The sequence below is a fragment of the Uranotaenia lowii genome, chromosome 1, assembly GCF_029784155.1.
Source record: "Uranotaenia lowii strain MFRU-FL chromosome 1, ASM2978415v1, whole genome shotgun sequence".
NCBI classification, from domain to species: domain Eukaryota; kingdom Metazoa; phylum Arthropoda; class Insecta; order Diptera; family Culicidae; genus Uranotaenia; species Uranotaenia lowii.
This window is the reverse complement of record NC_073691.1, coordinates 207,894,039-207,922,019: the sequence shown is the minus strand read 5'-3', so window position 1 is coordinate 207,922,019 and position 27,981 is coordinate 207,894,039. Positions and strand designations below refer to the sequence as shown.

At 35.0% G+C, this 27,981-nt stretch overlaps 2 protein-coding genes across 2 annotated transcripts in view; one reads left to right on the top strand and one right to left on the bottom strand.

Moving 5' to 3' along the window:
- The window catches only part of LOC129745480 (5-hydroxytryptamine receptor 1-like), a 244,886-nt gene that overhangs the window by 173,352 nt on the left and 43,553 nt on the right, over window positions 1–27,981 (top strand). The gene's annotated exons all lie outside the window — the stretch shown is intronic.
- LOC129738332 (uncharacterized) lies at window positions 18–27,747 on the bottom strand. The gene is made up of 3 exons (XM_055729518.1): window positions 26,386–27,747; window positions 14,020–14,200; window positions 18–196 (listed from the first exon to the last, which is right to left on the bottom strand). Exons 1-3 carry the CDS (start codon window positions 27,745–27,747, stop codon window positions 18–20), a joined length of 1,722 nt encoding a protein of 573 aa, XP_055585493.1.

The following is a 27,981-nucleotide window of genomic DNA, read 5'->3' as shown; positions in this document are numbered from 1 at the left end:
TTGGTGACGCCATCATCTCAAGTTTTGAGCGACTTGGTTCCGGAAGATCCGGAGAACCATAGTGACGCTATAATCTCGAGTTTTGAGCGACTTGGTTCCGGAAGATCCGGAGAACCATAGTGACGCGAACAAGCTTGAGTGTTTTGAGCGACTTGGTTCCGGAGAGCCAAAGTTAAGCGACTTGGTTCCAGATTATCTGGAGAACCAAAGTGAAACGATGATTTTTCGATTTTTTACTATTTGGTTCCGGAAGATCCGGAGAACCAAAAAGGGGAACAATTTAGTTCTAGATCAATCAAAGTGAAGTAGCTTGGTTCCGGAAAATCCGGAGAACTATATTTACGCTAACAATCTCTAGTTTTTTGAGCAGCTTGGTTCCGGAAGATCGGGAGAACTAAAGTAAAGCAACTTAGTTCTGGGGAATCAAGGAAACCATAGTGACGTCAACACTATTGAGTTTATGAGCAACTTGCATTACACTGATCCAGAAAATAAATGTGAAGCTAAATGTATACTTTAAAATTTGCTATTTGTTCCTAGTTTCCGGAAGATTTGGAGCACCATAGTTAAACGAAAATATTGAATTCATTTCAATGACTTGGTTTTGCGTGCGGAAGGTTCGAAAATCCAAGATATGACGAAGCTTGTTCCATTTCAAAGCTTAGTGTCACCGAAATTCGAATTTTTAGAACTTTTGAATTCCGGATACGAAAAATCAAAGTAAGGAGATGAATTACCTTTAGTTTTCGAATGACTTGGCTCCGGAAGGTCCAAAGAACCTGAGAGACGCCAAAATCTTTCATTTGAGCGATTCGGTTTGGAAGATCCGGAGAACGAAGACGAGAAATTTTCGATCTTTGCCAAATGGTTTTGAAAAATCGGGAGTATCTTGTTGATTCAAATTACAAAAATTTTTTCAGTGACTTCCAAGTATGAATCACCTGAAGAAAAGCAAAAGGTTCAAAGTGACATTGACTCGTCAGCAATAGTTGTCGTTTCGCTCATAGAACCTTTTGAAGATCTTGGACCGAATCAACCATCAGCTGGTGTTGACAAACGTATTAAAGCATCTGTATCCGTGGTCTATTCTTGGGTCTAATTTATACAAGAATTGAACCAACGAAATAAGATCCAATGCAATGAAAAAACGGGCAACCCCACTCGTGTTCCATTAACTGTCAAACGGTTCAGAACTGCGTCAAATTGGATCCAAATTTCATCAAATTTTGGAGCAATCCTTATACCATTTCTAAAAAATGGGAGATGAAACTGGTATAATGGAACACGGATGCGGTTGGTTGGATCGGAATTTGGGTCTAAACCGGTTGTTCGAACCAGCAAAAAAGGTCGACTATGTGCCACACTAAAACATATTTCCATTTACACCATACATGTTTCTTCAATGATATTTGGCGGCAGGGTCATGGAATTAGGAAGAATGACAGCTTGCTGTTAAATTCCTTGAAAAATTGATATTTGGCAACCTTGAGTTCAACGATGTAGAATATGTTACTAGACTGGCAGACAGTTTGACAAAAGGAGACGCGATGGAGAATTCACCTTGAGAACGGCATTCATTGTACGGATGCGGACGACTCGATACAACACCGACAGTGAAATATCCGTATTCCATAATATCCGCTGAGAAGAAAGACTTGCCTTATCTCCAGATCTTTAATCATGAGTATGAAACGCCATTTCTCGGATACTCCACGACGACGGCGGATTTATTATACTACGCAGATGGTCTCGTACTCCCGTTTTTCAACAATTTCTTCGTTTGAAACGGCTCATACTTTTAGGTTTTAAGGAGCCAAAATCGATTTTGGTTGTTTACAATTGTTTGCTCAACTTAACACTTTGTGAGAGAAAAAAGGAAGATAGAAAGGGAAATATGAAAATAAAAAAGAATTATAGACGAAGATCGATAGCTTTTAGAAAAAGGTAGGTTTCGAACATGTAGTCCTAATCTAGCACAGCTAGTACATCTCTCACTGGAACGTTGGGTGGTTTTCCTCGGGCCCGAAGGGAGTCTTATAAATTCGTTCTGGCGACAAGATGGACCTCACACGACCAAATGATATGCTTGATGTCATGGTAACCTTGGCCGCAACTACACAAATTGCTGCCAGCAATATCAAAACGATAGAGTACCGTGTCTCTAATGATTGGACATGAGACGGGAAAATATACGAATAAAATCCCGACTCAGGTCCAACCTATTAAACCAAGATTTAAGACTTACCTTTGGGATAATCGAGTGGAGCCACCGACCCTTCTCATCCTCGTCCCATTTGCCCTGCCTGTTGACAAGAGAGTTTCTTCGAACTAAGAAGTAAAATTCGTTGAAGACGATATCACGTTGATACGTGTCGCCCCCACCTTTGCCAGAGAGTCTGCCTTCTCATTATCCACTATCGAGCAATGCGAAGGAACCCAAACAAAGGCGACGTCTTGTTAAAGCACTCAAAATATCCTGTATCTTCTCGAGGAAGAACGGTGAGTGCTTTCCCGGTCGTATTGAGCGCATTGCTTGTGCGTTGGAGGCATACAGCCCAAAACGATGCGGAGACAACGGTATTGGATACGCTCGAGTTTGATGTGGGGAGATGTTTCTTAGAGAAAATAACCATCTCCGTTTTCTGTGGAGAAAACTCGATCCCAAGCCCCAAAGCTCAGGAAGACAATGTTTTTTTTTATTAGTTGATCACCCAGGTGGCCTTGGAATGCAATCCGTAAAAAGGATTTATTTTTACGGATTGCATTCCATGGCACGGCGAGCGACCGAGTCCCCCCAGTATGCTACTCTGGGTCCATGGGTGCAATTGAAAGACTCATGATACTAAGTACCCCTACCCTACGCCATAAAGTCCATCTGGGGCCTCAGGTCATAATTCCCATCCGACCCAGCAAACATTTTTGTAGTCATATTTTTCAGCAACTTTGTTATACGTTTCATATACATTATAGAATGATCGTATGAAACTCGAAAAAACAGCATTTACCTTCCGTTGCCAGCGACAATATTTGCTGCTTCTGTCATTGGGCAATTCTTGCAAATACATCATCTGATTTTTAGCAATCTGGTTGCACTGCTGGTCGCAGAGAGAACAACAAACCTGTTCTCTCACTTGACTCCCGCTGGAGGGAAAAAAGGAACGAAATCGTCTTCAGAATCTGCAAACATGGCGGACTTTTTATCATATCCGATTCGAACCATTTAATCCGCCTTCGAGTAATGATTTTTACGACTTTTTACTTGCGTTAGTTGGAATTACGATTCACAGTAATCTCTCGAGTTATCATTTGTAATGCGGTTTTATGTTTGCTGGAGGACCTGCATCGAAGGCTGTACCCGAGATGGGAGACCAAGTCCGCGCTTTAGCGCTCATCGGCTAACTCCAGTACGGGTCAAACTCTAGCATATATATCCTGCCCCGTGACTAAGGACCTCTCCTCTGACGACTCGAGGTCCGGCCTTTACTCACAACCAGGGAAGCAAATCGAACAGATCTGATAATGATAACTGGTTTATCACTTGTATTACACTTATCGATAAATATGAGAACGTGATGACTTCTCATCCCTTTCCAATGCTGATCAAGATAACTCGTTCGAGCTTAAATCTAGTGGGCATCAAATTTCTTGATGTGCGCCCCGTGCAATTGTTGGTATTTTTTGTTGGTGCGTCTACCGGTCGGGTCGGCCCGGCACCTTGTGCATCAAACAATTGTTGGTGTCCTCCTTGGGTGCCAGCAAATTGTTGTTGCTTATCCTTAACGTCACAAGAGACGATAAATTTGAATCGGAATGCACAACTTATCGAGAGCAAAATGGAAGTTGATAAGCGCTAGGTATTGTGTTCTTGCGGATGAAAATCTCTCTCACGGGTGTTTTGATCCGCAAATTCTATCGGAGCATAACGATTTTTGGATTCCCTGCTCACAACTCGAGGCTCGCTTGGTTTCCACGACTATCGTGCGCTCCGCCTCTGTTCAAGACATCTGCAAGAGACCAAAGACCTCTCCTCTAACGACTCGAGATCTTGGCTCCGCTTGGTTTGGCTCGAGGCCCTCTCCTCTTTGCCCGTCTGTGTACCGAATCGAGAGCAGCTTATTCTAGACTCGCGCCTGTCACAGCACACGTCCGGGACTTTACGAAAAAACTACTCGGATGATTCCCGGCGAAGAGTTCATCCTACACCGACTCAGGTGACTCACCCGTCGACGACGTCAAGTGACCCTACCCGGGAGTATTACGTGGCGGAAATACTCTTCCCCCTACGAGTTCGACTACGAAGAAGGTCAAGTCTTATCCCCGCAGCTTCTCTCGTAGGGAGCGCAACGTTCGCGACTTACCTAACAGCTCGGCATACGCAGAAGGTATAGTCTTATCTTTGTATGCTTTACTGCCAGGATCGGACGCACACTACTCAGGTGCTCCCCGACGAAGGAGTCACCCTACACCGGTCGCGGACTGGTGCTGGTTCCAACTCCTCTGCAGAGCAGTCATGATCCGGATGAACCCATCGCTGACCACGCGCCAAGTTTTGGTATCCTCCTGGTCGGCTGTCGTGAATGGTCCGCAGGCGTTCAGCATGTTAGCACGTACCTGTCGATGTCACTTACGTAAAAGTTGTACAAAAGTGAACTCAAACATAAACCCTGCGGGAGGCCCTTGTAGGAGGTTGTTCTAATTTCAATATCTCCGTGAGCAAAGTTCAGATGTTTCTCACATAGCAAGCTGTATAAGATTGTATTACCTTTGTAGTTAAAGGCAGACCTTCTTCGTCCACAAGCGACAAGTGTATTAGCATCATCTCTTTTGAATCTGGAGGTCCGTTTCACAGAAAGTTTGGCAAAGTAAGACCATGTGTCCGAACTAGTAAAATTACTTCATGAAACACCCGGTACCAACCACGGTGTTTTCTTCCTATTCGATTTCCGATGTTTGTAATCAACAGGTTCCCTAGATTATTCCCTCAGTTAGAACTCGAGGTCGTCCTATCCAATGACGATTGTACATAAAAATAAAGTAAGCACCAACTCTATAAATTTCAAACTGCTTGTATTTTTTGTAAAATAAGGTGCATCAATAGTAGTAATAGTCGAAACCAATTAATATCTACACATTTCTTCATTTTTTATTCAATTTGGTATTTCGTGATATTACAATGATCTTATTAAAATAAAATACGTTTTTTTCGGTAACAAAACCCAGTTTAAGAAGTTTATTAACCCATTAAGCAAATATTACTGTATGAACTTTAGACGCTATTCTTGTGAATTGTTTCAGATGAAGAGAATAACAAAAAGTGAGCACACTTGAGCGGAACACTCTATACAAACACTCCAGAAATCGTAGGCGTTCAAAAGACTAATATGCCGTGACTTAAAACTGGCACCACTTTTCCCGGAACCTATATAGTTTGTCCACATCACCCCGAAAAGTGGGCGCCCTTTGCTGCCGTTAATTTCGCGAAGCAAAGCATCATCGGGCTCCTTTCATTATTGCTGGCGACGAACACGCCTTCCTAATCTTCGTGCTAGAGGATTTACACCTGCAGTGTGCTAGATCTGTATAGGGACATCCTACACTTTGAACCTACTTATAGTGTTGTAGCTGCCTACAAAGTTCCGGTTCTGCGTTCCGGAAGTTGTGTGTGTGTAGTTTGCGACGTCTAGCGATTCCGGGAAAACGGCAACAGCAGAGGCAGCTTCTAATTTGCTATTCCGCTTATGTAATTATGGAATGAACATTGCCCTGCGGCAAGAACTCTTCCGGCCATCCGGTTGCTCTCTTCCGAATTAAGGGTACAAGTTATCGCCTGCTAAACACCACCGAACGACAGCTAGACGATTAGTATTTATATGAAGACTAGCTGACCCGGTGTGCTTTGCTACACCTTCCAAAATCAAATGATTTTTTTCAAAAATTATTCAAATTTTTATTGTTTTATTGGCATTATAACACAATTCATAAGCAACCGCTATAAAATGGGAGCTGCAGCTGGAGTTTCGAATTGCAACACAAAGATAACTTAAACTAATATTCTGAATCTTGCTCTATAAGTTTGTGTAAAAGATCTGATAATTTTGATCTGTCTGGAGGGTCTCAAATTATTCGTACCCAAACAATCTAACTTATAAAATATGATTGTTTTTGCTTGATATTCTCTGGATTTATGCTAAAAACTGATAAGAGAGCCTCCCCTCTCCTTCCCTTCACCCCCTGCTGAATGGAGGTCGTGGTCTTTAATAATCATACCCATTTTTTCGTGTCCAAAAATCCTCTTATATCAAATTATAACTTTATTGGTTGATATGTTTTTAAGCTTTACAACATAATTTAAAAGGAGCCTTCTTTCTTCCTCTCTCTACACTGTAAAGCGTAAGGGTCTTTAACATTCGTAGAAACATATCTCGTAACCAGGTACCTTTCCATGCCATATTTATTTCCATGTGTTGGTTTTGTTTGCATAAATTGAGAACTTATGCTAACAAAAGTATATTGGCCTCAACTCCCTCCTCCTACACAGAAAAAAAATCTGAATCCTTAACAACACTGAAATTGAAAAATCTTTAATATTACATGACGTCGAACGCGATTTGTTGATGTAAATTTATGGATTGAAAAAAGTTGAATTCATAATAGCACTGAATTTTAATGACATGAATATTACTTGACACGGAACGCGATTATTTTATGTAAATTTCCATCACATATGATGTAAATAAAAAGAAGCATCACAAATGACGGAATTTTCAGTGCGAATTAAATATTACACGTCTTAAATATTTACATGTCTTTCAAATTTTACACGTCTGTTGAAATTCAAAGACGTGTTATATTCAACTCGCTCTGAAAATTCCATCATATGTGATGATTTTTTTTTCGTTACATCATATATGCTGTAATTTAACAAATGGAGCCATGGAGTTTATTTAATATTACATTATACTGAACGCTATGTCATGTAAAAATGAAAACTGTCAAAAACAGGAACACAAATGTAAACAGAGTGTTTAGTCAAGTCTTGAACCGAAGTATTTTTTTAAAGCAGTTAGCTTCTCAGACCATCGATATCGTTGTTTCCGGATATCTCCGAAAAGCAGCGGCAGCGGAAGTGGTTCTGGAAGCGGCCCACACTACTCTGCTTAGATCCGGTACTTCGAAAGAAAGTGAAAGGTGGTGCAAGTGCCTTTTAAAATTAATGAATCATTAAAATTTGTTTGTAGATTAATAAAATAATTGAAATTTATTATTAAAAGGTTGTTTCTTGTAAAAAGATGAAAAAACTCCATTGAATCTGGTCAATAAAAAAATAAATAAAACAAATTCCAATAGGATTTTTCCAGAATTCAGTGGCTTTGAAATTTACATCACTTTCATATTACACGCTGCATAATATTACAGGCGTGTAATGTATAACTGGCACTGAAAATTCCGTCATATATGATGCTTCTTTTTATTTACATCATATGTGATGTAATTTTCCAGATTTTTTTGGTAGTGTGTAGGTACCTACCCACTGAAAGGAGGATGGTGTGTCAGATATTCAAAGAATCATAGCAAAATGATTTTCCATGTTATGTTTTGTCCATTTCTCGGATTTAATAAAAAAAAAGTTAAATGTAAGCCTTCTCTTCCCTTCCTATATTCCCAATTTTATCATCCTACTGCAAGAAAGGTATTGCTTCACAAAGAAAAAGTATTTCTCGTACTCAAATTCTTTTTGATGCCAAATTTAGTTTCATTTGCTCAATTAATTCTTGAATTATGCAAAAAAAATTGTATGGAAGCCCCCCTATATATCTTTCCGCTGAAAAAAAGTTGGGGCTTAAATTTATAATAGAAACATTTCTCGTATCCAAAAACCCTCACATGCCAAATATGGTTCAATTTGCTCGATCAACTCTCCAGTTATACTGAAAACTGAAGTAGAGACCTCTCCTCCCCCTTTTCATCCACATCTTTGAAGGAGTGAGGGATTCCAAATATTCATAGAAGCATTTCTCGTACCCAAATTTCGTTCCATGCCAAATTTGGTTCCATTTGCTGTTGTAGTTCTTGAGTTATGCAGTAAAAATTGTATGAAACTCCACTCCTTCTTTCTTTTCTCCCCTCTGGAAGAAGGAAGGGGTCTCAAACAATCATTAGAACATGTCACGTCCCCAAATACCCGCCCATGCCAAATTTGGTTCAATTTGCTTAATTAGTTTTTGAGTTATGTAAAAAATTATAAAAAAAGGCCCCCTCCCCCCTTTATATCTCCCTACTGGAAAGAGGTAGGAGTCTCAAATAATCTTAGAAATATTTTTCGTATCCAAATACCCTCCCATGCAAAATTTGGTTCCATTTGCTTTAATAGTTTTTGAGTTATGTGAAAAAATATGAAAGAGGACCCTCCCTCTTTATACTGGAAAGAGGGAGGGGTCTCAAATAATCATTGAAGTATTTTTCGTATCCAAATACCTTCCCGTGCCAAATTTGGTTCCAATATCTTGATTAGTTTTCGAGTTATATGAAAAATTGTAAGATAGCCCCCCTCCCCCTTCCTATCACCCCTCTGAGAGGAGGGAGGGATACCTGATATTCATAGAAATATTCCTCGTTCCCAAATACCACCCCATGCCAAATTCGATACCATTTGCTTGATGGGTTCTCGAATTATGCAAAAAATTGTCTTTTGTTTGGGAGGCCCCTCCCCCCCTTCATGAGAGAGGGAGGGGTCTCAAACCATAATAGGAACCTTCCCCTACCTCCAATACCCCCACCTGCCAAGTTTCACGCAAATCGGTTCAGTAGTTTCCGAGTCTATAGGGAACAGACAGACAGACAGACAGACAGACAGACAGACAGACAGACAGACAGACAGAAATTCATTTTTATATATAGGGGAGAATGAGGATACTTGATCCCTGGGGATACTTGATTCCTTAGCTTTATCTCGAAACTGGAATATTTTACAAAGATCAAATGTTCTAGAAAAATGTGCCAAAATGAGCAAAATAACAATGCTGGCAATTTAAAAAATTTTAACAAAATAATTGTTTGAGTTATTGAACTTTGTTTGAAAAATTTCACAAAATGTAACTTGAAGATCTTTTTTCATCACTTTAAAATGTTCCTTGCATGGGAAAATTATGAAAAAAATATTTGTTCCAATGTATCAATCGTTCGAGCGTAGAATGAACTTCATAATGCCATATTTTCAAAGCAATGGAAAACTCTCAACTTTTTTCAGAAAAAGTTTTCTAAAATGTTAATTATGGGTATAATTGATCCCCTAGAGTTGGGTACAATTGATCCCCCTTCCAAACGGCATATTCTTCTTCTGAATTGATCGTTATGATTGCTGATCACGAAGTTACTAATATTTATCCAAAAACTAATATTTATCAAACAATTGTCTGAAAAAAAGAGCAAAAATAATTAATTTTCTTTTAATTATAAAAAATAGCGCCTTTAAGTATGCAATGTTAATAGCGTTGAGACAAAGTTATAGAAATTTCTTCTTATGTCTGCTATAAATTGTGAAATGAGTACAAACATGACCAAAATAGTAAATTAACATTCTATCCTGGGGTTTTGTTTGATTTTTATACAAGGATTAGGCCTTCTTGAATAAAAGATCAAGTCTCCTTCAATAGGGGATCAAGTCTCCCCTAACTTCAGAAAAATCGCAATTTTTTTACTCCCACGAAAATGCTTGTAGTTCATCAACGGGTTTAATTATCGTTCTAATTTTTGGAGCATAGAAACTTGAAGTTACAAGCTGTCAGAAAATGTCAATGACGGCAAGTTGCTTAATGTTTCCAAAAAGATATGGTGAAAATAAGAAAAGGGGATCAAGTATCCCCACTCTCCCCTATAGATATTATCCCGTTTTAGGTGGAACAATAATGGACTTTAAGTTTTCCGCCGGGTGAGTTTAAGGCGGCGACACTTTTGCTCTTGGCCCTGTGAGACGATTCCCGTTTTTAATGGATTTTGGCGAACGAGGCCCATATGCTATCGATTTTTTTCTCAACCACTCTGTCTTATTTCGAGGGCTTTTCTTCCTTCGTCCTGCCAACATAATTCAGCAGGACATGACGAGGAGTGGAGCAATTTCGAAACCGACAGGAATGAATCGATAAAGCCGACAGAGTCATGACAGGTATTCACTTTGGCATATAGACCGCACCATTTTTCGGAATTCCGGCTGACATGATCGCCTGGGTTGGTATTTTTCCATTCTGGGACCATGTTTTTCTTACTTTTGGTCGTGTTTCTGCTGGCAGATCCAATCATTTCAGGCTGGCTTTTCCACCTTTCCTCGTGGTTTTTTTCTTATTTGAAGGGTGCTTTGGAATAATATACCTTCAACCGAGTGCCGAGCATTCAGTCATGATTTCATCAATCCACCGTGGCAGGTCTAATTTATTTTCCACTTCTTTCACCCACCCGCCCACTCACGCTGAAATAATTGTCTACTTTCACTCGGTTGCCACTTCCCCCGTACCTGAAAGCTTCCCTTGGTCCTAAAAGTGATTGAGTTTCCTCGCAAAACTGTTATTAAAAAGCAATTTAATGCCACCTGTCGTGAATCCGGTCGGGCGAGGCGTGCAGAAGGATTTAATAACGGCAAAGCTAGAACTAGTTTGTTATGTTCAGCCAGCACCAACCGGAACATTTTTTTTCACTTTCGGTTTGTCAAGTCCCCTTTAGGGATATTCAATCAAAGTGCGACAGTTGATTAATTCATGCCAATTACAACTCTTGGACAAGGATTGTTGTAATTAAATTCCTCACCAGATGGTTAGTAAATGAAATCAAATGTCCCAAATCGTTTTTGTCCCTTAATTCAAATTAGATCTTTTCAATCTGGGCTAGTTAAGGTAGCCAAATTTAATTGATAGAAAATGCCATGGAATTTCGAAAGTACTCAATTAAATAAAAACAACTTCAAATTCCAAATAATCCGATTCAAAATATACATCATTACGATTCCGAAATACTATCTGTAGAGAAATTTCAATCAATTTTGATAATTTTGACAATTTTGACAATTTTGACAATTTTGACAATTTTGACAATTTTGACAATTTTGACAATTTTGACAATTTTGACAATTTTGACAATTTTGACAATTTTGACAATTTTGACAATTTTGAAAATTTTGACAATTTTGACAATTTTGACAATTTTGACAATTTGGACAATTTTGACAATTTTGACAATTTTCAAAATTTTGACAATTTTGACAATTTTGACAATTTTGACAATTTTGACAATTTTGACAATTTTGACAATTTTGACAATTTTGACAATTTTGACAATTTTGACAATTTTGACAATTTTGACAATTTTGACAATTTTGACAATTTTGACAATTTTGACAATTTTGACAATTTTGACAATTTTGACAATTTTGACAATTTTGACAATTTTGACAATTTTGACAATTTTGACAATTTTGACAATTTTGACAATTTTGACAATTTTGACAATTTTGACAATTTTGACAATTTTGACAATTTTGACAATTTTGACAATTTTGACAATTTTGACAATTTTGACAATTTTGACAATTTTGACAATTTTGACAATTTTGACAATTTTGACAATTTTGACAATTTTGACAATTTTGACAATTTTGACAATTTTGACAATTTTGACAATTTTGACAATTTTGACAATTTTGACAATTTTGACAATTTTGACAATTTTGACAATTTTGACAATTTTGACAATTTTGACAATTTTGACAATTTTGACAATTTTGACAATTTTGACAATTTTGACAATTTTGACAATTTTGACAATTTTGACAATTTTGACAATTTTGACAATTTTGAAAATTTTGACAATTTTGACAATTTTGATAATTTGGACAATTTTGACAATTTTGACAATTTTCAAAATTTTGACAATTTTGACAATTTTGACAATTTTGACAATTTTGACAATTTTGACAATTTTGACAATTTTGACAATTTTGACAATTTTGACAATTTTGACAATTTTGACAATTTTGACAATTTTGACAATTTTGACAATTTTGACAATTTTGACAATTTTGACAATTTTGACAATTTTGACAATTTTGACAATTTTGACAATTTTGACAATTTTGACAATTTTGACAATTTTGACAATTTTGACAATTTTGACAATTTTGACCATTTTGAAAATTTTGACAATTTTGACAATTTTGATAATTTTGACAATTTTGACAATTTTGACAATTTTGATAATTTTGACAATTTTGACAATTTTGACAATTTTGACAATTTTGACAATTTTGACAATTTTGACAATTTTGACAATTTTGACAATTTTGACAATTTTGACAATTTTGACAATTTTGACAATTTTGACAATTTTGACAATTTTGACAATTTTGACAATTTTGACAATTTTGACAATTTTGACAATTTTGACAATTTTGACAATTTTGACAATTTTGACAATTTTGACAATTTTGACAATTTTGACAATTTTGACAATTTTGACAATTTTGACAATTTTGACAATTTTGACAATTTTGACAATTTTGACAATTTTGACAATTTTGACAATTTTGACAATTTTGACAATTTTGACAATTTTGACAATTTTGACAATTTTGACAATTTTGACAATTTTGACAATTTTGACAATTTTGACAATTTTGACAATTTTGACAATTTTGACAATTTTGACAATTTTGACAATTTTGACAATTTTGACAATTTTGACAATTTTGACAATTTTGACAATTTTGTCAATTTTGTCAATTTTGTCAATTTTGTCAATTTTGTCAATTTTGACAATTTTGACAATTTTGACAATTTTGACAATTTTGACAATTTTGACAATTTTGACAATTTTGACAATTTTGACAATTTTGACAATTTTGACAATTTTGACAATTTTGACAATTTTGACAATTTTGACAATTTTGACAATTTTGACAATTTTGACAATTTTGACAATTTTGACAATTTTGACAATTTTGACAATTTTGACAATTTTGACAATTTTGACAATGTTGACAATTTTGACAATTTTGACAATTTTGACAATTTTGACAATTTTGACAATTTTGACAATTTTGACAATTTTGACAATTTTGACAATTTTGACAATTTTGACAATTTTGACAATTTTGACAATTTTGACAATTTTGACAATTTTGACAATTTTGACAATTTTGACAATTTTGACCATTTTGACAATTTTGACAATTTTGACAATTTTGATAATTTTGACAATTTTGACAATTTTGATAATTTTGACAATTTTGACAATTTTGACAATTTTGACAATTTTGACAATTTTGACAATTTTGACAATTTTGACAATTTTGACAATTTTGACAATTTTGACAATTTTGACAATTTTGACAATTTTGACAATTTTGACAATTTTGACAATTTTGACAATTTCGACAATTTTGACAATTTTGACAATTTTGACAATTTTGACAATTTTGACAATTATGACAATTTTGACAATTTTGACAATTTTGACAATTTTGACAATTTTGACAATTTTGACAGTTTTGACAATTTCGACAATTTTGACAATTTTGACAATTTTGACAATTTTGACAATTTTGACAATTTTGACAATTTTGACAATTTTGACAATTTTGACAATTTTGACAATTTTGACAATTTTGACAATTTTGACAATTTTGACAATTTTGACAATTTTGACAATTTTGACAATTTTGACAATTTTGACAATTTTGACAATTTTGACAATTTTGACAATTTTGACAATTTTGACAATTTTGACAATTTTGACAATTTTGACAATTATGACAATTTTGACAATTTAAACGAAACAAGAGCTAAACCTGTTGCTGCAAAATAACTCTATCTCTCTTTAAGTAGCAGGATGCTTTTTGGTTGTTGTCTGTTTGTTTGTTTATGGTTAGCCAGATGCTCTCGTTCACAGTACATTTTGGAGTTTCTAACGAGCCTTGAGTAGCTGTTCTCTAAGGCTAGCACATATTGTGCTCTGGAAACAAGACACTCGACTTACTTGTGATAATACATACAAGTAACGCAACCGGTGGCACTAGCATAGCATCATCAGCATCAACAACATGTTTTGTAGCACCAAGCTGGTACAGCATCGATGCAAATGAATCGGCACGCACGTCCTGGTACTGACGATGGCCGCCCGGAGGGAAAATGTTCATAAGCTGCCAATGAATGTTTGCCTTTCGGAGAGGCGAGAATGTGGTTTTTGTTAAGTTAGACAAGAGACAACTCAAACAAAATCCAACGCAGCCTTAGGACAGCAAATATCCCTTTGCTGACTTATATCTACTAGGGGGTCATCCATTATTTTAAGGGATGTTCTGAAAAAAAAAATGGAAAACATTCATGAAAGCACTAGTTCTGGTCACTTTCCGTTGGCATGAAATTTTCAGAAACTGGCTCAAGTTGGCAAACGCTCTGACTTGCGATGTAATGTAACACTTATGCTTATCCTTTCAATGTAACAACCTTTGGACGAATCAACTCTAGGGATCAACTGGACGGACATGGATGGGGCATATAAGGTTGTGGTTCTAATTGGCGGTTTCGAGCTTGTACCTACCAATAGTTAGATCCTTTCCAGGAGTGAGTCAAGTCGTTGAAAGGTGAAATAAAATTAAATGACTAGTGGCACGGAACCATCGCTCTCAGTACTCCTAGACGGAACCCGGAAGGCCACAAACTATAGTAGGTACAATGTTTTGTTTTTGGGTGATAGCGTCAAGCAGCATTACCCGGTAACAATGTTACTGGCTGACTGCACAGAGAAGCCCAACTTTGTAATAAAGTACATTTCTGGAAAGGATCGTGCGCATACTTAAAGCGTCCGACGAAGTCGTTTGAACGCAACAGCAGCATGAACTCAGTGCCATCGACAGAATGAAGGACTGAAGGAAAAGGTACGAGTTATTTCACCGAAACTATCAACATCATCATCATCATCATCATCATCCCCCCATTCTGAGTGCAACAACGAGAACCCAACCCAAGTGATGTAAAATTTAAACTCCAGCAGAGCAAAACGTGACGTCGCCTAACTTGGCCGGCCGGGGGAGCTATATTTTATATTAAATCCTTTTCCAGGCAGCTCTCGACTATACATGAATATCGACCGTGATGGTGTTTCCGCCATTTATGGGGCAAACTACCTTCTACATTCATAAATATACCTACGGGTGCACACACTATCATTGCGTTTAGAAGCGCTCCCCACCAAATACCGGGGTGAGGAAGTTTTCGTGTCGAAAGATGCATCTATTGTTAATATATTGGATGCATGCCGTAGTTGCTTCCATTATTATTGGGAGAAGAATGTCAAATGAACGCCCTAGCGAATCATTCATTCACAATCGATGTCTTTATGATTGTGCATTTATGAGCACATTCATTGATCTTTCTTCTTTATTTGAAATCCATTTCATTTTTTCAAAAGAACGAGTTTGACAAAAGTTTAAGCAATACACTTTGCGTTGCAATTATTTTGTTCAAGCGTGAAGCTATTTTGAAATCAGAAAGCGTAAAGTGTAAAACACTTGCTAAAAACGACAAACTGACATAAATGAAAAAAATAAAAAAATAAAAATGACACAAAAATGCCACAAAAATTTCACAAAAATTACACAAAAATGGCACAAAAATGACACAAAAATGACAAAAAATGACACAAAAAGAATCAAAAATTACACAAAAACACCACTAAAATGGTACAAAAATTGGCACAAACAACACACAAAAATGAAAAAATTGACAAAAATTACACAAAAATTACACAAAAATGACAAAAATGACACAAAAATAACACAAAAATAACACAATAATAACACAAAACAAAAACAAAAATAACAAAAAAATTACACAAAATTGGTAAAAAAAATTACACAGAAATGACACAAAAAGACACAAAAATGACACAAATGGCAAAAAATAAAACAAAAATAACACAAACATGATACAAATAGACACAAAAATGACACAGTAATGACACAAAATGACACAAAATGACACAAAAATGACACAAGAATAACACAAAAATGGCACAAAGATGACACAAAAATAAAAAATAACACAAAAATGACAAAAATGACGAAAATGACAAAAATGACAAAAATGACAAAAATGACAAAAATGACAAAAATGACAAAAATGACAAAAATGACAAAAATGACAAAAATGACAAAAATGACAAAAATGACAAAAATGACAAAAATGACAAAAATGACAAAAATGACAAAAATGACAAAAATGACAAAAATGACAAAAATGACAAAAATGACAAAAATGACAAAAATGACAAAAATGACAAAAATGACAAAAATGACAAAAATGACAAAAATGACAAAAATGACAAAAATGACAAAAATGACAAAAATGACAAAAATGACAAAAATGACAAAAATGACAAAAATGACAAAAATGACAAAAATGACAAAAATGACAAAAATGACAAAAATGACAAAAATGACAAAAATGACAAAAATGACAAAAATGACAGAAATTACAAAAATGACAAAAATGACAAAAATGACAAAAATGACAAAAATGACAAAAATGACAAAAATGACAAAAATGACAAAAATGAAAAAAATGACAAAAATGACAAAAATGACAAAAATGACAAAAATGACAAAAATGACAAAAATGACAAAAATGACAAAAATGACAAAAATGACAAAAATGACAAAAATGACAAAAATGACAAAAATGACAAAAATGACAAAAATGACAAAAATGACAAAAATGACAAAAATGACAAAAATGACAAAAATGACAAAAATGACAAAAATGACAAAAATGACAAAAATGACAAAAATGACAAAAATGACAAAAATGACAAAAATGACAAAAATGACAAAAATGACAAAAATGACAAAAATGACAAAAATGACAAAAATGACAAAAATGACAAAAATGACAAAAATGACAAAAATGACAAAAATGACACAAATGACAAAAATGACAAAAATGACAAAAATGACAAAAATGACAAAAATGACAAAAATGACAAAAATGACAAAAATGACAAAAATGACAAAAATGACAAAAATGACAAAAATGACAAAAATGACAAAAATGACAAAAATGACAAAAATGACAAAAATGACAAAAATGACAAAAATGACAAAAATGACAAAAATGACAAAAATGACAAAAATGACAAAAATGACAAAAATGACAAAAATGACAAAAATGACAAAAATGACAAAAATGACAAAAATGACAAAAATGACAAAAATGACAAAAATGACAAAAATGACAAAAATGACAAAAATGACAAAAATGACAAAAATGACAAAAATGACAAAAATGACAAAAATGACAAAAATGACAAAAATGACAAAAATGACAAAAATGACAAAAATGACAAAAATGACAAAAATGACAAAAATGACAAAAATGACAAAAATGACAAAAATGACAAAAATGACAAAAATGACAAAAATGACAAAAATGACAAAAATGACAAAAAATGACAAAAATGACAAAAATGACAAAAATGACAAAAATGACAAAAATGACAAAAATGACAAAAATGACAAAAATGACAAAAATGACAAAAATGACAAAAATGACAAAAAATGACAAAAATGACAAAAATGACAAAAATGACAAAAATGACAAAAATGACAAAAATGACAAAAATGACAAAAATGACAAAAATGACAAAAATGACAAAAATGACAAAAATGACAAAAATGACAAAAATGACAAAAATGACAAAAATGACAAAAATGACAAAATTGACAAAAATGACAAAAATGACAAAAATGACAAAAATTACAAAAATTACAAAAATGACAAAAATTACAAAAATTACAAAAATGACAAAAATTACAAAAATTACAAAAATTACAAAAATGACAAAAATGACAAAAATGACAAAAATGACAAAAATGACAAAAATGACAAAAATGACAAAAATGACAAAAATGACAAAAATGACAAAAATGACAAAAATGACAAAAATGACAAAAATGACAAAAATGACAAAAATGACAAAAATGACAAAAATGACAAAAATGACAAAAAAGACAAAAATGACAAAAATTACATAAATTACAAAAATTACAAAAATGACAAAAATTACAAAAATTACAAAAATTACAAAAATTACAAAAATTACAAAAATTACAAAAATTACAAAAATTACAAAAATTACAAAAATTACAAAAATTACAAAAATTACAAAAATTACAAAAGTTACAAAAATTACAAAAATTACAAAAATTACAAAAATTACAAAAATTACAAAAATTACAAAAATTACAAAAATTACAAAAATTACAAAAATTACAAAAATTACAAAAATTACAAAAATTACAAAAATTACAAAAATTACAAAAATTACAAAAATTACAAAAATTACAAAAATTACAAAAATTACAAAAATTACAAAAATTACAAAAATTACAAAAATTACAAAAATTACAAAAATTACAAAAATGACAAAATAACATAAATGGCTAAAATGACAAAAACGACAAAAATGGCAAAAATGACAAAAATAACAAAAATGACAATAATGACAAAAATGACAAAAGTGACAAAAATGAAAAAAAAATGGCTAAGGGGACAAAAGTGACAAAAATGACTCAAAAACGGCACAAAAATGACACTTATATGACACAAAAATAAAACAAAATTGATACAAAAATGACACGAAATTGACATAAAAATAACATAAAAATGACACAAAAATGGAACAAAAATGGCACAAAAGTACAAAAATGACACAAAAATGACACAAAAATAAAACACAATTGACACAAAAATGACACAAAAATGACACAAAAAGGGTTCAAAAATGACACTAATTGACACAAAAGTGACACAAAAATGACACAAAAATAAAACAAAATTGATACAAAAATGACACGAAATTGACACAAAAATGACACAAAAATGGCACAAAAATGACACAAAAGTGATACAAAAATGACACAAAAATAATACAAAATTGAAACAAAATTAAAAAACAAAAATGACACAAAAATAACAAAAAAATGACACAAAAATCACACAAAAATGACACAAAAATGGCACAAAAATGGCACAAAATGACACAAAAATGACACGAAAATGACACAAAAATGGCTTATTATTTTATTAGCAACTGCTTTTTCAAACCATTTACACTGGAATTGAAGGCCAGCCAGCGTACATTTCAATTGCAGGACCTTTTTGTTTTTAGATTTCTGAAGATTCGAAGCGGAATTCCCAATTTGTGGTTTTCAAAAACTGAATAGCACTAATCACTAAATCACTTCATACTTTTCAAAATTATGGAAATTTTGTGCACCAATTAGCTGTCCGGATCACCACTCTTTATTCCGTGAAAAGACAGGAAAAAGCGACTCACGGAACTGACAGAATTCCGTTTTTAAGACCCCCGGAGACGGATTCCGGAAAAAGCACAGTTAAACGACCCAAGATATGAGAAAGAATTATTCCTGATATAACACATATTCGGGCTATCTGATGAAAGTTTTTTGTCAAGATTATTCGATAGTTTCCACTATATAAATTTACGAATAACAAAATTTTCGCGGAAGTAGAAAAAAGGGTGCGCTGTCATCAAATCAACGCCTACTCTAAAAAATGACAAAAATGATAATATTATGTGTATTTTTACTAAACCATCGGTTTTCAACCAGCTGTTTTCCCAGAAAACATAATTCTACCAAACTGTGGAAAATTTTCTAAGTAAAAGTTCTTCTCCAGACAGGATTTCAACTTTTAACCTTTTAACCATTAACAGTCCCCTTCCCCTCACTTTCTTCTCCAAAGAATGCTCCGACCGTGTCCCTGCCCTATAAACTTCGAAGAAAAACGTGGCACCAACAAGATGTTCGCTTCATTTTGATTTTTTTTTTTTCGTTTTCGGTAGCTGCACAAAACATTTGCACAGTCAACCGAACTAAACCGTCTTGTCTATGTATGCATGCTTGTTTGCATGCTGCTTAATGAGGTGATGTTGTGTCCCAGTATCGCGGCTGCTTCTTTCAACTTTTTTCAACTTCTGGGGCCGGAATGTTTGAAATTACTTTTGAACAATCCTGAGTCAACCAACTTTCAGTTCACCGGAGTTTTTTTTTCTCGCAAGTTGAAAACATCTGAAATCTTAAGGGTAACTTGAAACTGAAACCCATCTCAGATTAATTTAACTTAAGCGTGTAGTCGTCAGCTGCCCCCGCATTGCAAGGGGGCGGATTTGTAGCGCTTCGCTAAAGATATTCCATCCAAAGCAAACGATTATGACCCTGAATTTGACGGTGATGGTGTTAATGGCGGCGACGTCGACCTGCTGTCGTGGCTTTCGTTGTTGTTGTTGTTGTCAGGCAGGAGAAAACTTCAACTTCAAGTCCACCCTCGACGCTGCCGCCGCTCGCCGTCAGCCGGTCCTATCAACTATCAACCAGCCACGGCCAGGGAAAAATCTGCTTGTTGGGGGTGGGAGGAAAATCTGAAACATTCACTTCTTCTTCGAAAGGACGACGCTCCAAGCTGTGTCGAATGAGTATGAATGGCGGCGGGTAAGGGGGGTTGATGTTTTTGTAGCTCGTGAGACACGCGATTATGCGGAACAAGCAACAGGTCAATTTATTTTTGGGCACCATTTACTAAGCGCGCGTATTAAAGTTTTTCTTGCCGCTGCCGTTTTTCGCGATCCATTTTGAAAGCTTCGGTCGGCTGGCTTAACTTATGCGTGCGGCAAACGTTTTGTTTATGTATTTTTTGTGCTGGTGCAATGTTTGGAGTAAGTTTTCTCGTTATCTGCTGGAAGCCATTCGCAATTCGTAAAATGTCTATATTTAGACATTCGTGCGGAAATTCGGTTGTTTGAGTTTTAACGACTAGCTCTTGACGAACTCAAATAACTTTCTCCATCGATTTGTTGTGTCATTCACGATGGAAATTAGTTGTTTTTACACTGTGGTCTGGATACGAAAAAGGGTTTCTTCACAAAAAAAAATGGCTATAGAAAATGGTTCCGTTTCACATGAGAAGTTCAATTCTCAACGAAAAAAGAGAAATTATAACCCGAATTTATGGCCCATAGAATAGGAAACTATCGCAAATTAAGCTCACCAATCTCTTCACAGCTTAGAGGATGCTGTTTATTTTCAAGACCTTTCGAAACTGTTTCATAAACATACTCACCTCGCGATTGCCGGAATCGATTGATCGAGCAATTAGCTGAAAATTAATTCACCTCTAAATCCCAAACGCCGGGCGCGCTTCTCAAAGGATCAATTGTTTAAATTACTCTCCAAATGCGCTATTTATTTACCGAATCATGCAAACGCTCATTAACACGTTATAATTTGTTTACCTTGCGCAAATACCCCACAAGTTGTCCGTCTTCGCAGGGGAAATGCAAATAAAATGCCCTTTCCAGAAAACGGCACCATTCGCTATTTGATCTAGTCATTAAAGCACTTGACGAAGCAGCCAGAGCCAAATAGTCCCAGCATCCATCAGCGAGCGGCAGGAGCAAATCTTGCGAGATGAGACCCGCAAGTTCAACCCTCCTAGAGCAGTCGTCGTTCTCATATTTCGTTGCCATCCACCGATCGAAAGGTGAGAGCTCTCGCCTTACCAAACCTAGGGTGGGAAATTCGAATTTTCGGGTGGGAAAATTTCCCAATTTCCCAGAGATACTAATTATTTCCCAAGCAGGTCGTTGTGCAGAAAATCTCAATCAATGATGGCGCCGCGATGAGATAACTAAAGCTGCTTAAAGAGCTGACTCACTTTAACAGCTTGCCTTATCCCCCACACACAACGAATTTGAGTAGCAGCAGAAGCCAGTGAATAACTCTCACTTTTCTTGATTCAAACAGTCCTCGACGGTAATTAGAGAGCACCGAGATTTGATTCAGAAACTCAAACAACGCCGCCGTTCTGCTGCCTGATGATAGGTAGAGGTACATGGAATCGCTTTCAGCAGTTTTAATAGATTCTTTAATGTGCCGGCACAAATATTTCACCCTAATTGCTGCTTGAAATTTAAGGAGAATTGCTCGATAAATTACCTTCTCCCTAGTTAAATCGCCGAGGTGCAAGAACACCGCTTTGCGAAGTTATTTTCCGAAGTATTTTCCTTTAAAAGTCTCTTCAGACAAAAAAAAAAAGAACGAATACAAAGTTTCATCATCAGTGAACTTCTAAAATGGCAAATATTTGGGTGACTTTCATCTACTTGAGACGTGGAATCAAAATATAAAAAAAAAAATAGAAGAAAACAACACGAACGCTCTAAACCGAAGGATTTTCTTTTCAATGTTTATGCATTTTTAATTTGGCTCCCACCTTCCTCCGTGAATGACTTCTCAGGGAAAGGAAAAAACCAGAAAGAGCAACGCTCCACAAATCGGATGCTGTTTTCGTCGTTTCGTCGTTTTGTTTAACTTTCTGCTCTGTTTCTTTTTATTTATTTATTTATTGATTTGAAAGGTGATCAGCACAATAACGGCTATTCCCACCATACGATTACAAACATAAATCTTAATAGCTAGTTACAACTATGTTTAAAACCTAACAGATATTTACAATTCTTCATACAAATTTACATCTTTAAGAAATTTGAATAATTTGTCAATTCCTCTTCCATTATCTTCTAATATTTGGTTATTTATATCATATGTTTTTCTCTGATTTTCTAATCTTTTACAATTGTTTAAAATATGGTTGACAGTAAGATCTTCATTACAATGATTACAATAAGGTTTTGATGTCTTTTCAATTAAATATTTATGCGTCAGTCTTGTGTGTCCTATTCTTAATCTAGTTAGAATTACAGATTCTTTTCTTTTTGATCGATAAGAGGATTTCCATTCTTTAATAATTGGTTTGATTACGCGAAGTTTATTATCAATAGTATTCTGCCACTCTGATTGCCATTTTCCGTACACTTCTTTTGAATAAATTGAGAATAAGTCATTGATTGGTATATCAAGTAGGGTCAATGGTAATATTATTGCTTCCTTAGCTAGAGAATCTACGATTTCATTTCCCCTAATATCCATATGGCTGGGAATCCACATAATAACAAATTCTTTATAAGGTGATTTTTTTCCCATGTCTTGTATGGATTGTATGATTGGATTATCACTGTAGGTATTTTGAATAGCATGTACAGAACTCAATGAATCTGTTAGAATCAAATATTTGAAGTGTTGTTCATTATTGATTGCGAAAGTTAAAGCATCTCTGATAGCTAATAATTCAGCAGAATATATAGATAGACATGAGCTTAGTCGTTTTTGTGATTCATATCCATCCGAGAATACAGCATATCCAGTAAAATCAGTATTAGTGGTCTTTGAGCCATCAGTATATAATTTATAGTATCCATCGTACTGTGACAATTTCATGTTGAAACATTGTCTGAAAGCTGAGGGTGAAGTTGAAGATTTCCGATGTGAAGCTAATTCTGTATCAACCTTAATGTTTTGAGATAGCCAAGGTGGAATTGCATGAAAAGTTCTTTGTAAAGTTTCAACAAATTGAAGATCATATTTACCGAAACATTGTTCACTTCTCATTTTGAACGATTTTGATTGGTCTGTGGTATTGATTTGTCTATTGTTGATGTAGTTGAATAGTGGATGGTTAGATAAAGATCTCACTCTCGTAGTATATTTCAGAATTTGAAGGTCTCGTCGGTAAGCCAATGGCAGGATTCCAGCTTCTACTAGTATGCTTTTGATAGGACTTGTCCTAAAAGCACCTGTTACGAGTCGTACACCTTGATTGAATACTGGATTTAGTTGTGACAGTGTTTTCTCTTTAGCGCTTCCATATACTATCGACCCATAATCTATTTTTGATAATATCATTGACTTGAAGATTAACATTAAGGTTTGTCTGTCACAACCCCATTTGAAATTTGATAGGGTTTTTAAGATTTTTAAAGAATTCATAGCTTTAAATTTTAACTGACGTATATGTATATTCCAATGAAGACGACGATCTAAAGTCATTCCGAGAAATTTATGAGAATCTACTACTTCAACTTTTTGATTAAAAAGTTGTAAGTTTGGTTTATAATTACATCTCAAAATTCTGCAAAAATGCACTATTTTTGTTTTTGTTACTGAAAATCGGAATCCAGTTTCATTACACCATTTTTCAAGAGTTGATAACATTTCTTGAAGCTTTTCTTCTATGATCTCTAAACTTTTTCCTCTACAATATCCAACAAAATCATCAGCAAACATACATCCCTTAACTCTTAGGGGGAATGATTGGCGTATTGAATTAATGGCTAATAGAAATAAAGTGACACTCAAAACAGAACCCTGTGGCAAACCATTTTGCTGTTTGAAAGATTTTGAAAACGTGTTACCAATGAGGACTTTGAAGGATCTGTTCTGCACAAAATTATTGATGAAATGAAGCATGTTTCCACGGATTCCTATATTTGAAAGAGTTTTAATAATGCGATTTATCCAAGTCATATTGTACGCTTTTTCCAAATCAAAGAAAATACAAACAATGTGTTCTTTGCTTGCGAAAGCATCTTGAATCTCTGTTTCAAGTAAAATTAGATTATCCATTGTACTACGATATTTTCGGAATCCAGATTGATTTGAATCTAGCAAACACTTTGATTCCAGGTACCAGATGAGTCTTCGATTCACTATTTTCTCCAAGACTTTACAAGAACAGCATGTGAGAGAAATTGGACGATAGTTTGATGTATTCAATGGATTTTTATCAGGTTTTTGAATTGGAACTACGTAGGATTCACGCCACTGATCAGGGAAGACTCTATTTTTCCAAATTTCATTGTATATTTCGAGAAGATAATATAGACCATCTAAAGGAAGATTTTTCAACATATGGTAGTGAACATCGTCTGGGCCTGTAGAAGAACCCTTACACGTGGCTAAGGCAAGTTGTAACTCAATCAATGTTATAGGTTTATTAATGTCAATATTTTCTGTTTCAGAAAAATCTATAGGTTCATTTTCAGTTAGTATTCTAAATTCATTGAAGACTGAGGAGTAGTTATTGTTACTTGATTGTTCTTCAAAAGTTAATCCAAGATAATCAGCAATCATGTTGGGCTCTGTAATAATTTGATCGTTGACTTTTAAAGATGCTATGGAGTTGTTTCTAAATTTACCACCAATTTTTCTAATTTTTGTCCAAACTTCATGAGATGATGTAGAAAACGAAATTGTTGATACAAAATCTGACCAACTTTCTTTTCGACTTTTTCTTATTAAATTTCGAGCTTTGGCTTTGGCAATTTTATAAGCTGACTCATTGTCAGTAGTCATTCGACGGTTAAATTTTCTTAGAGCTTTTTTCCTTTCTCTGATGGACTCAGCTATTTCTGAGCTCCACCAAGGAGGTTTATTTTTTTTTATTTTGTCAGAAGTTTTGGGAATAGTAGTAGTTGCAGAAGTGATAATGGCTTGAGTCAAATGATTCACTTTTTCCAAGGTGTCCTCTGGTCTTCGTTCATTGATGTTAATAGTTACCTCATTTTGAAAATCTTCCCATGTTGCTTTATTGATAATCCATCGTGGTCGCCTTGATAAATCAAGAGATCTTCCTAAGACTTGCATGATTATAGGGAAATGATCACTGGAACACAAATCATCGTGTACTTTCCAATCAAAATGCATTGATAGAGACGGGGATCCAAATGATAAATCAATGGCAGAATAACTATTGTATGCGTGACTAAAATGAGTTTGTGACCCATTGTTAAACAAATTTAAATTAAAATCATCGATCACTTGCTCAAATATTTTTCCTCTAGAACTATCATTAGAACAACCCCACATTCTACTATGAGAATTACTATCGGTACATATCAAAAAGGGTGGTGCTAATTGGTTCAATAAATTTTCTAATTCTAGTTTTTCTACTCTATCATTAGGGGGTAAATAGAGGCTACATATGGTAAATTCAATGGGATAATGTAATCTGACGGCAACAGATTGTAGTTGTGTATTGATGTTAACTTCTTCCGCATAAATATTTTCTTTAACACAAATAGCTACACCACCAGACGCTCTTTGGTGGATTTCATCGTTTTCATAAAATATTTTATAATTTTTGAGTGTTGGTGTGCGTGAATTTTCAAAATGTGATTCTTGAATGCATATTACAAAAGGACTAAGTTCGTTAATTAATATTTTCAATTCATCCAAATGGCTATAGAAACCGTTGCAGTTCCATTGAATGATACAGTCAACCATATTTAAAATTAGAAACTAGGGCATTCAAAATCACATATTACAATTCATAATTCCTTCTAATTACAATGATCACTTGAAAACATAGACATTCTTATAGCTTCGGATAGAATTGTTGAATTTTCGTTTAATATAGTTGAATTACTTACGGTAGGGGTTTCGTTGGGATTAGTTGCTGTACCACTCACTGGGGGGTGGAGAGCGTTGCTAATATTCATAGGAGTAGCGGGCTGATGATTGTTGTTATCAGGTTTGTCGAGAGTGAGTATTGTTGGTTCATTTCCTTCTGCTGCTGGTGATTTTATTGCTGTTTCGTTTTGTTCTGTGTCGATGGTTGGTGAGATCTGTTGAACAGTTGATGATTCTACTGGTGAGTCTGTTGGAGTTTCTGGTTGTTGAGTGCTGGTGTTGGGTGTTGAGTGCTGCATGTCATCTTGAGTTCCTGTTGTTGAGTGCTGGTTGCTGGGAGGTGATGATGGACGTCTTGAGTCCCTTGGATTTCTCTTGGTGGGGAGAGTACGAGAAGTGCTTTGGAGTGCATCTGCATATGTAACTGGGAGATTGGGTGCTGAGTATATCGGATTAGGAACTTGGGATCGTCTTTTTTGTCTAGCTTCTCTGGGGGAGATTTTTTCTGTGACCTTGATACGTTGTATTTCTGCTTCATCTACGTATTTAGGACAGTCTCTAGACAAGGCGCTGTGGTTGCCGTTACAGTGGATACATTTGTATTTCTGAAGGCATTCGGTTCCTTCATGGTACAGCTCAGCACAATCAGCACACATACGTTTTCCGAGGCAATCGTTTTTGTGGTGTCCAAACTTCAGGCACTTCATGCATCGCATGGGTGGAGGGATGTAGGTACGAACCTGGCACTTATAAAAACCAACATCGATTGATGACGGGAGGAAGCTACGATCGAACGTGAGCACGAATGCTCCCGTGTCCACCAGCTCTCCAGATGGGGTCTTTCGTTGTAATCTTTTAATTGCGATCACGTGTGAAGATTTCAATTCCACCAAAATCTCATCATCTTTTAACATTTTCAAGTCGGAACAGAAAATGGTCCCTCGCGATGTGTTCAACGTTGCATGGTCTTCAATTTTAACGGAAATTTGATCACAAAGCTTCGATTGTTTTTTTAATTTTTCAGCTTGGAAACGATCAACCGTTTTCAATAGAAGCGCACCACCTTGGTATCGACTAATCTGAACATTTGGGGTTATATTATCGATCAGCTTTTTAATCAGGAATGGTGATATGTTGGTCATTGATTCCTTCTCGTCAGTCCTCTTCAAAACCAAAAACCGTCCGCCATTATCTCTTCCATCGAACCGGATTTGTTTCTGGAACATTTCTTCGTGAGTTACATCACGCTGAGCTGGTCGCTTTGTCCTCCTATTCTTTGTTCGTTGTATCATGGATATATCACTGTCGTCAGTATTCATCAGAAGTCCATATCTTGACCCAAAAAGTGCGGAGGTACTACCCCCTCCTCCAGGGTCGTCCATTGTCAAGAAACAAACACTCCACTAAAGTCTTTAAACTGTACTTCACCAACTAATCAGTCAAACTTATCTCGGAGTGGATAAAAAAAGAAAAAAGGCTTGAAAGAATCCGAAACTAAAGAAAGCGTCTGATCCACTCAGCTACTGCAAGCCAACTGCTGTTTCTTTTTCTTTAACATTTGAAAACCAGCTTGGGCGAGAGAAACAGGTAGCTTCCTTCTAAATACATTTATTAAC

Excerpts from the sequence above, each read along its gene's own strand:
- LOC129738332 (XM_055729518.1), bottom strand. The coding sequence starts at position 27,747 with ATGGACGACCCTGGAGGAGGGGGTAGTACCTCCGCACTTTTTGGGTCA. Across the intron at positions 14,201-26,385 it reads ATCCCAACGAAACCCCTACC|GCAAACATTCATTGGCAGCT; the intron begins GTAAGTAATTCA and ends CCTCTCCGAAAG. Across the intron at positions 197-14,019 it reads ACTTGTATGTATTATCACAA|ATAATCTGGAACCAAGTCGC; the intron begins GTAAGTCGAGTG and ends TTGGTTCTCCAG.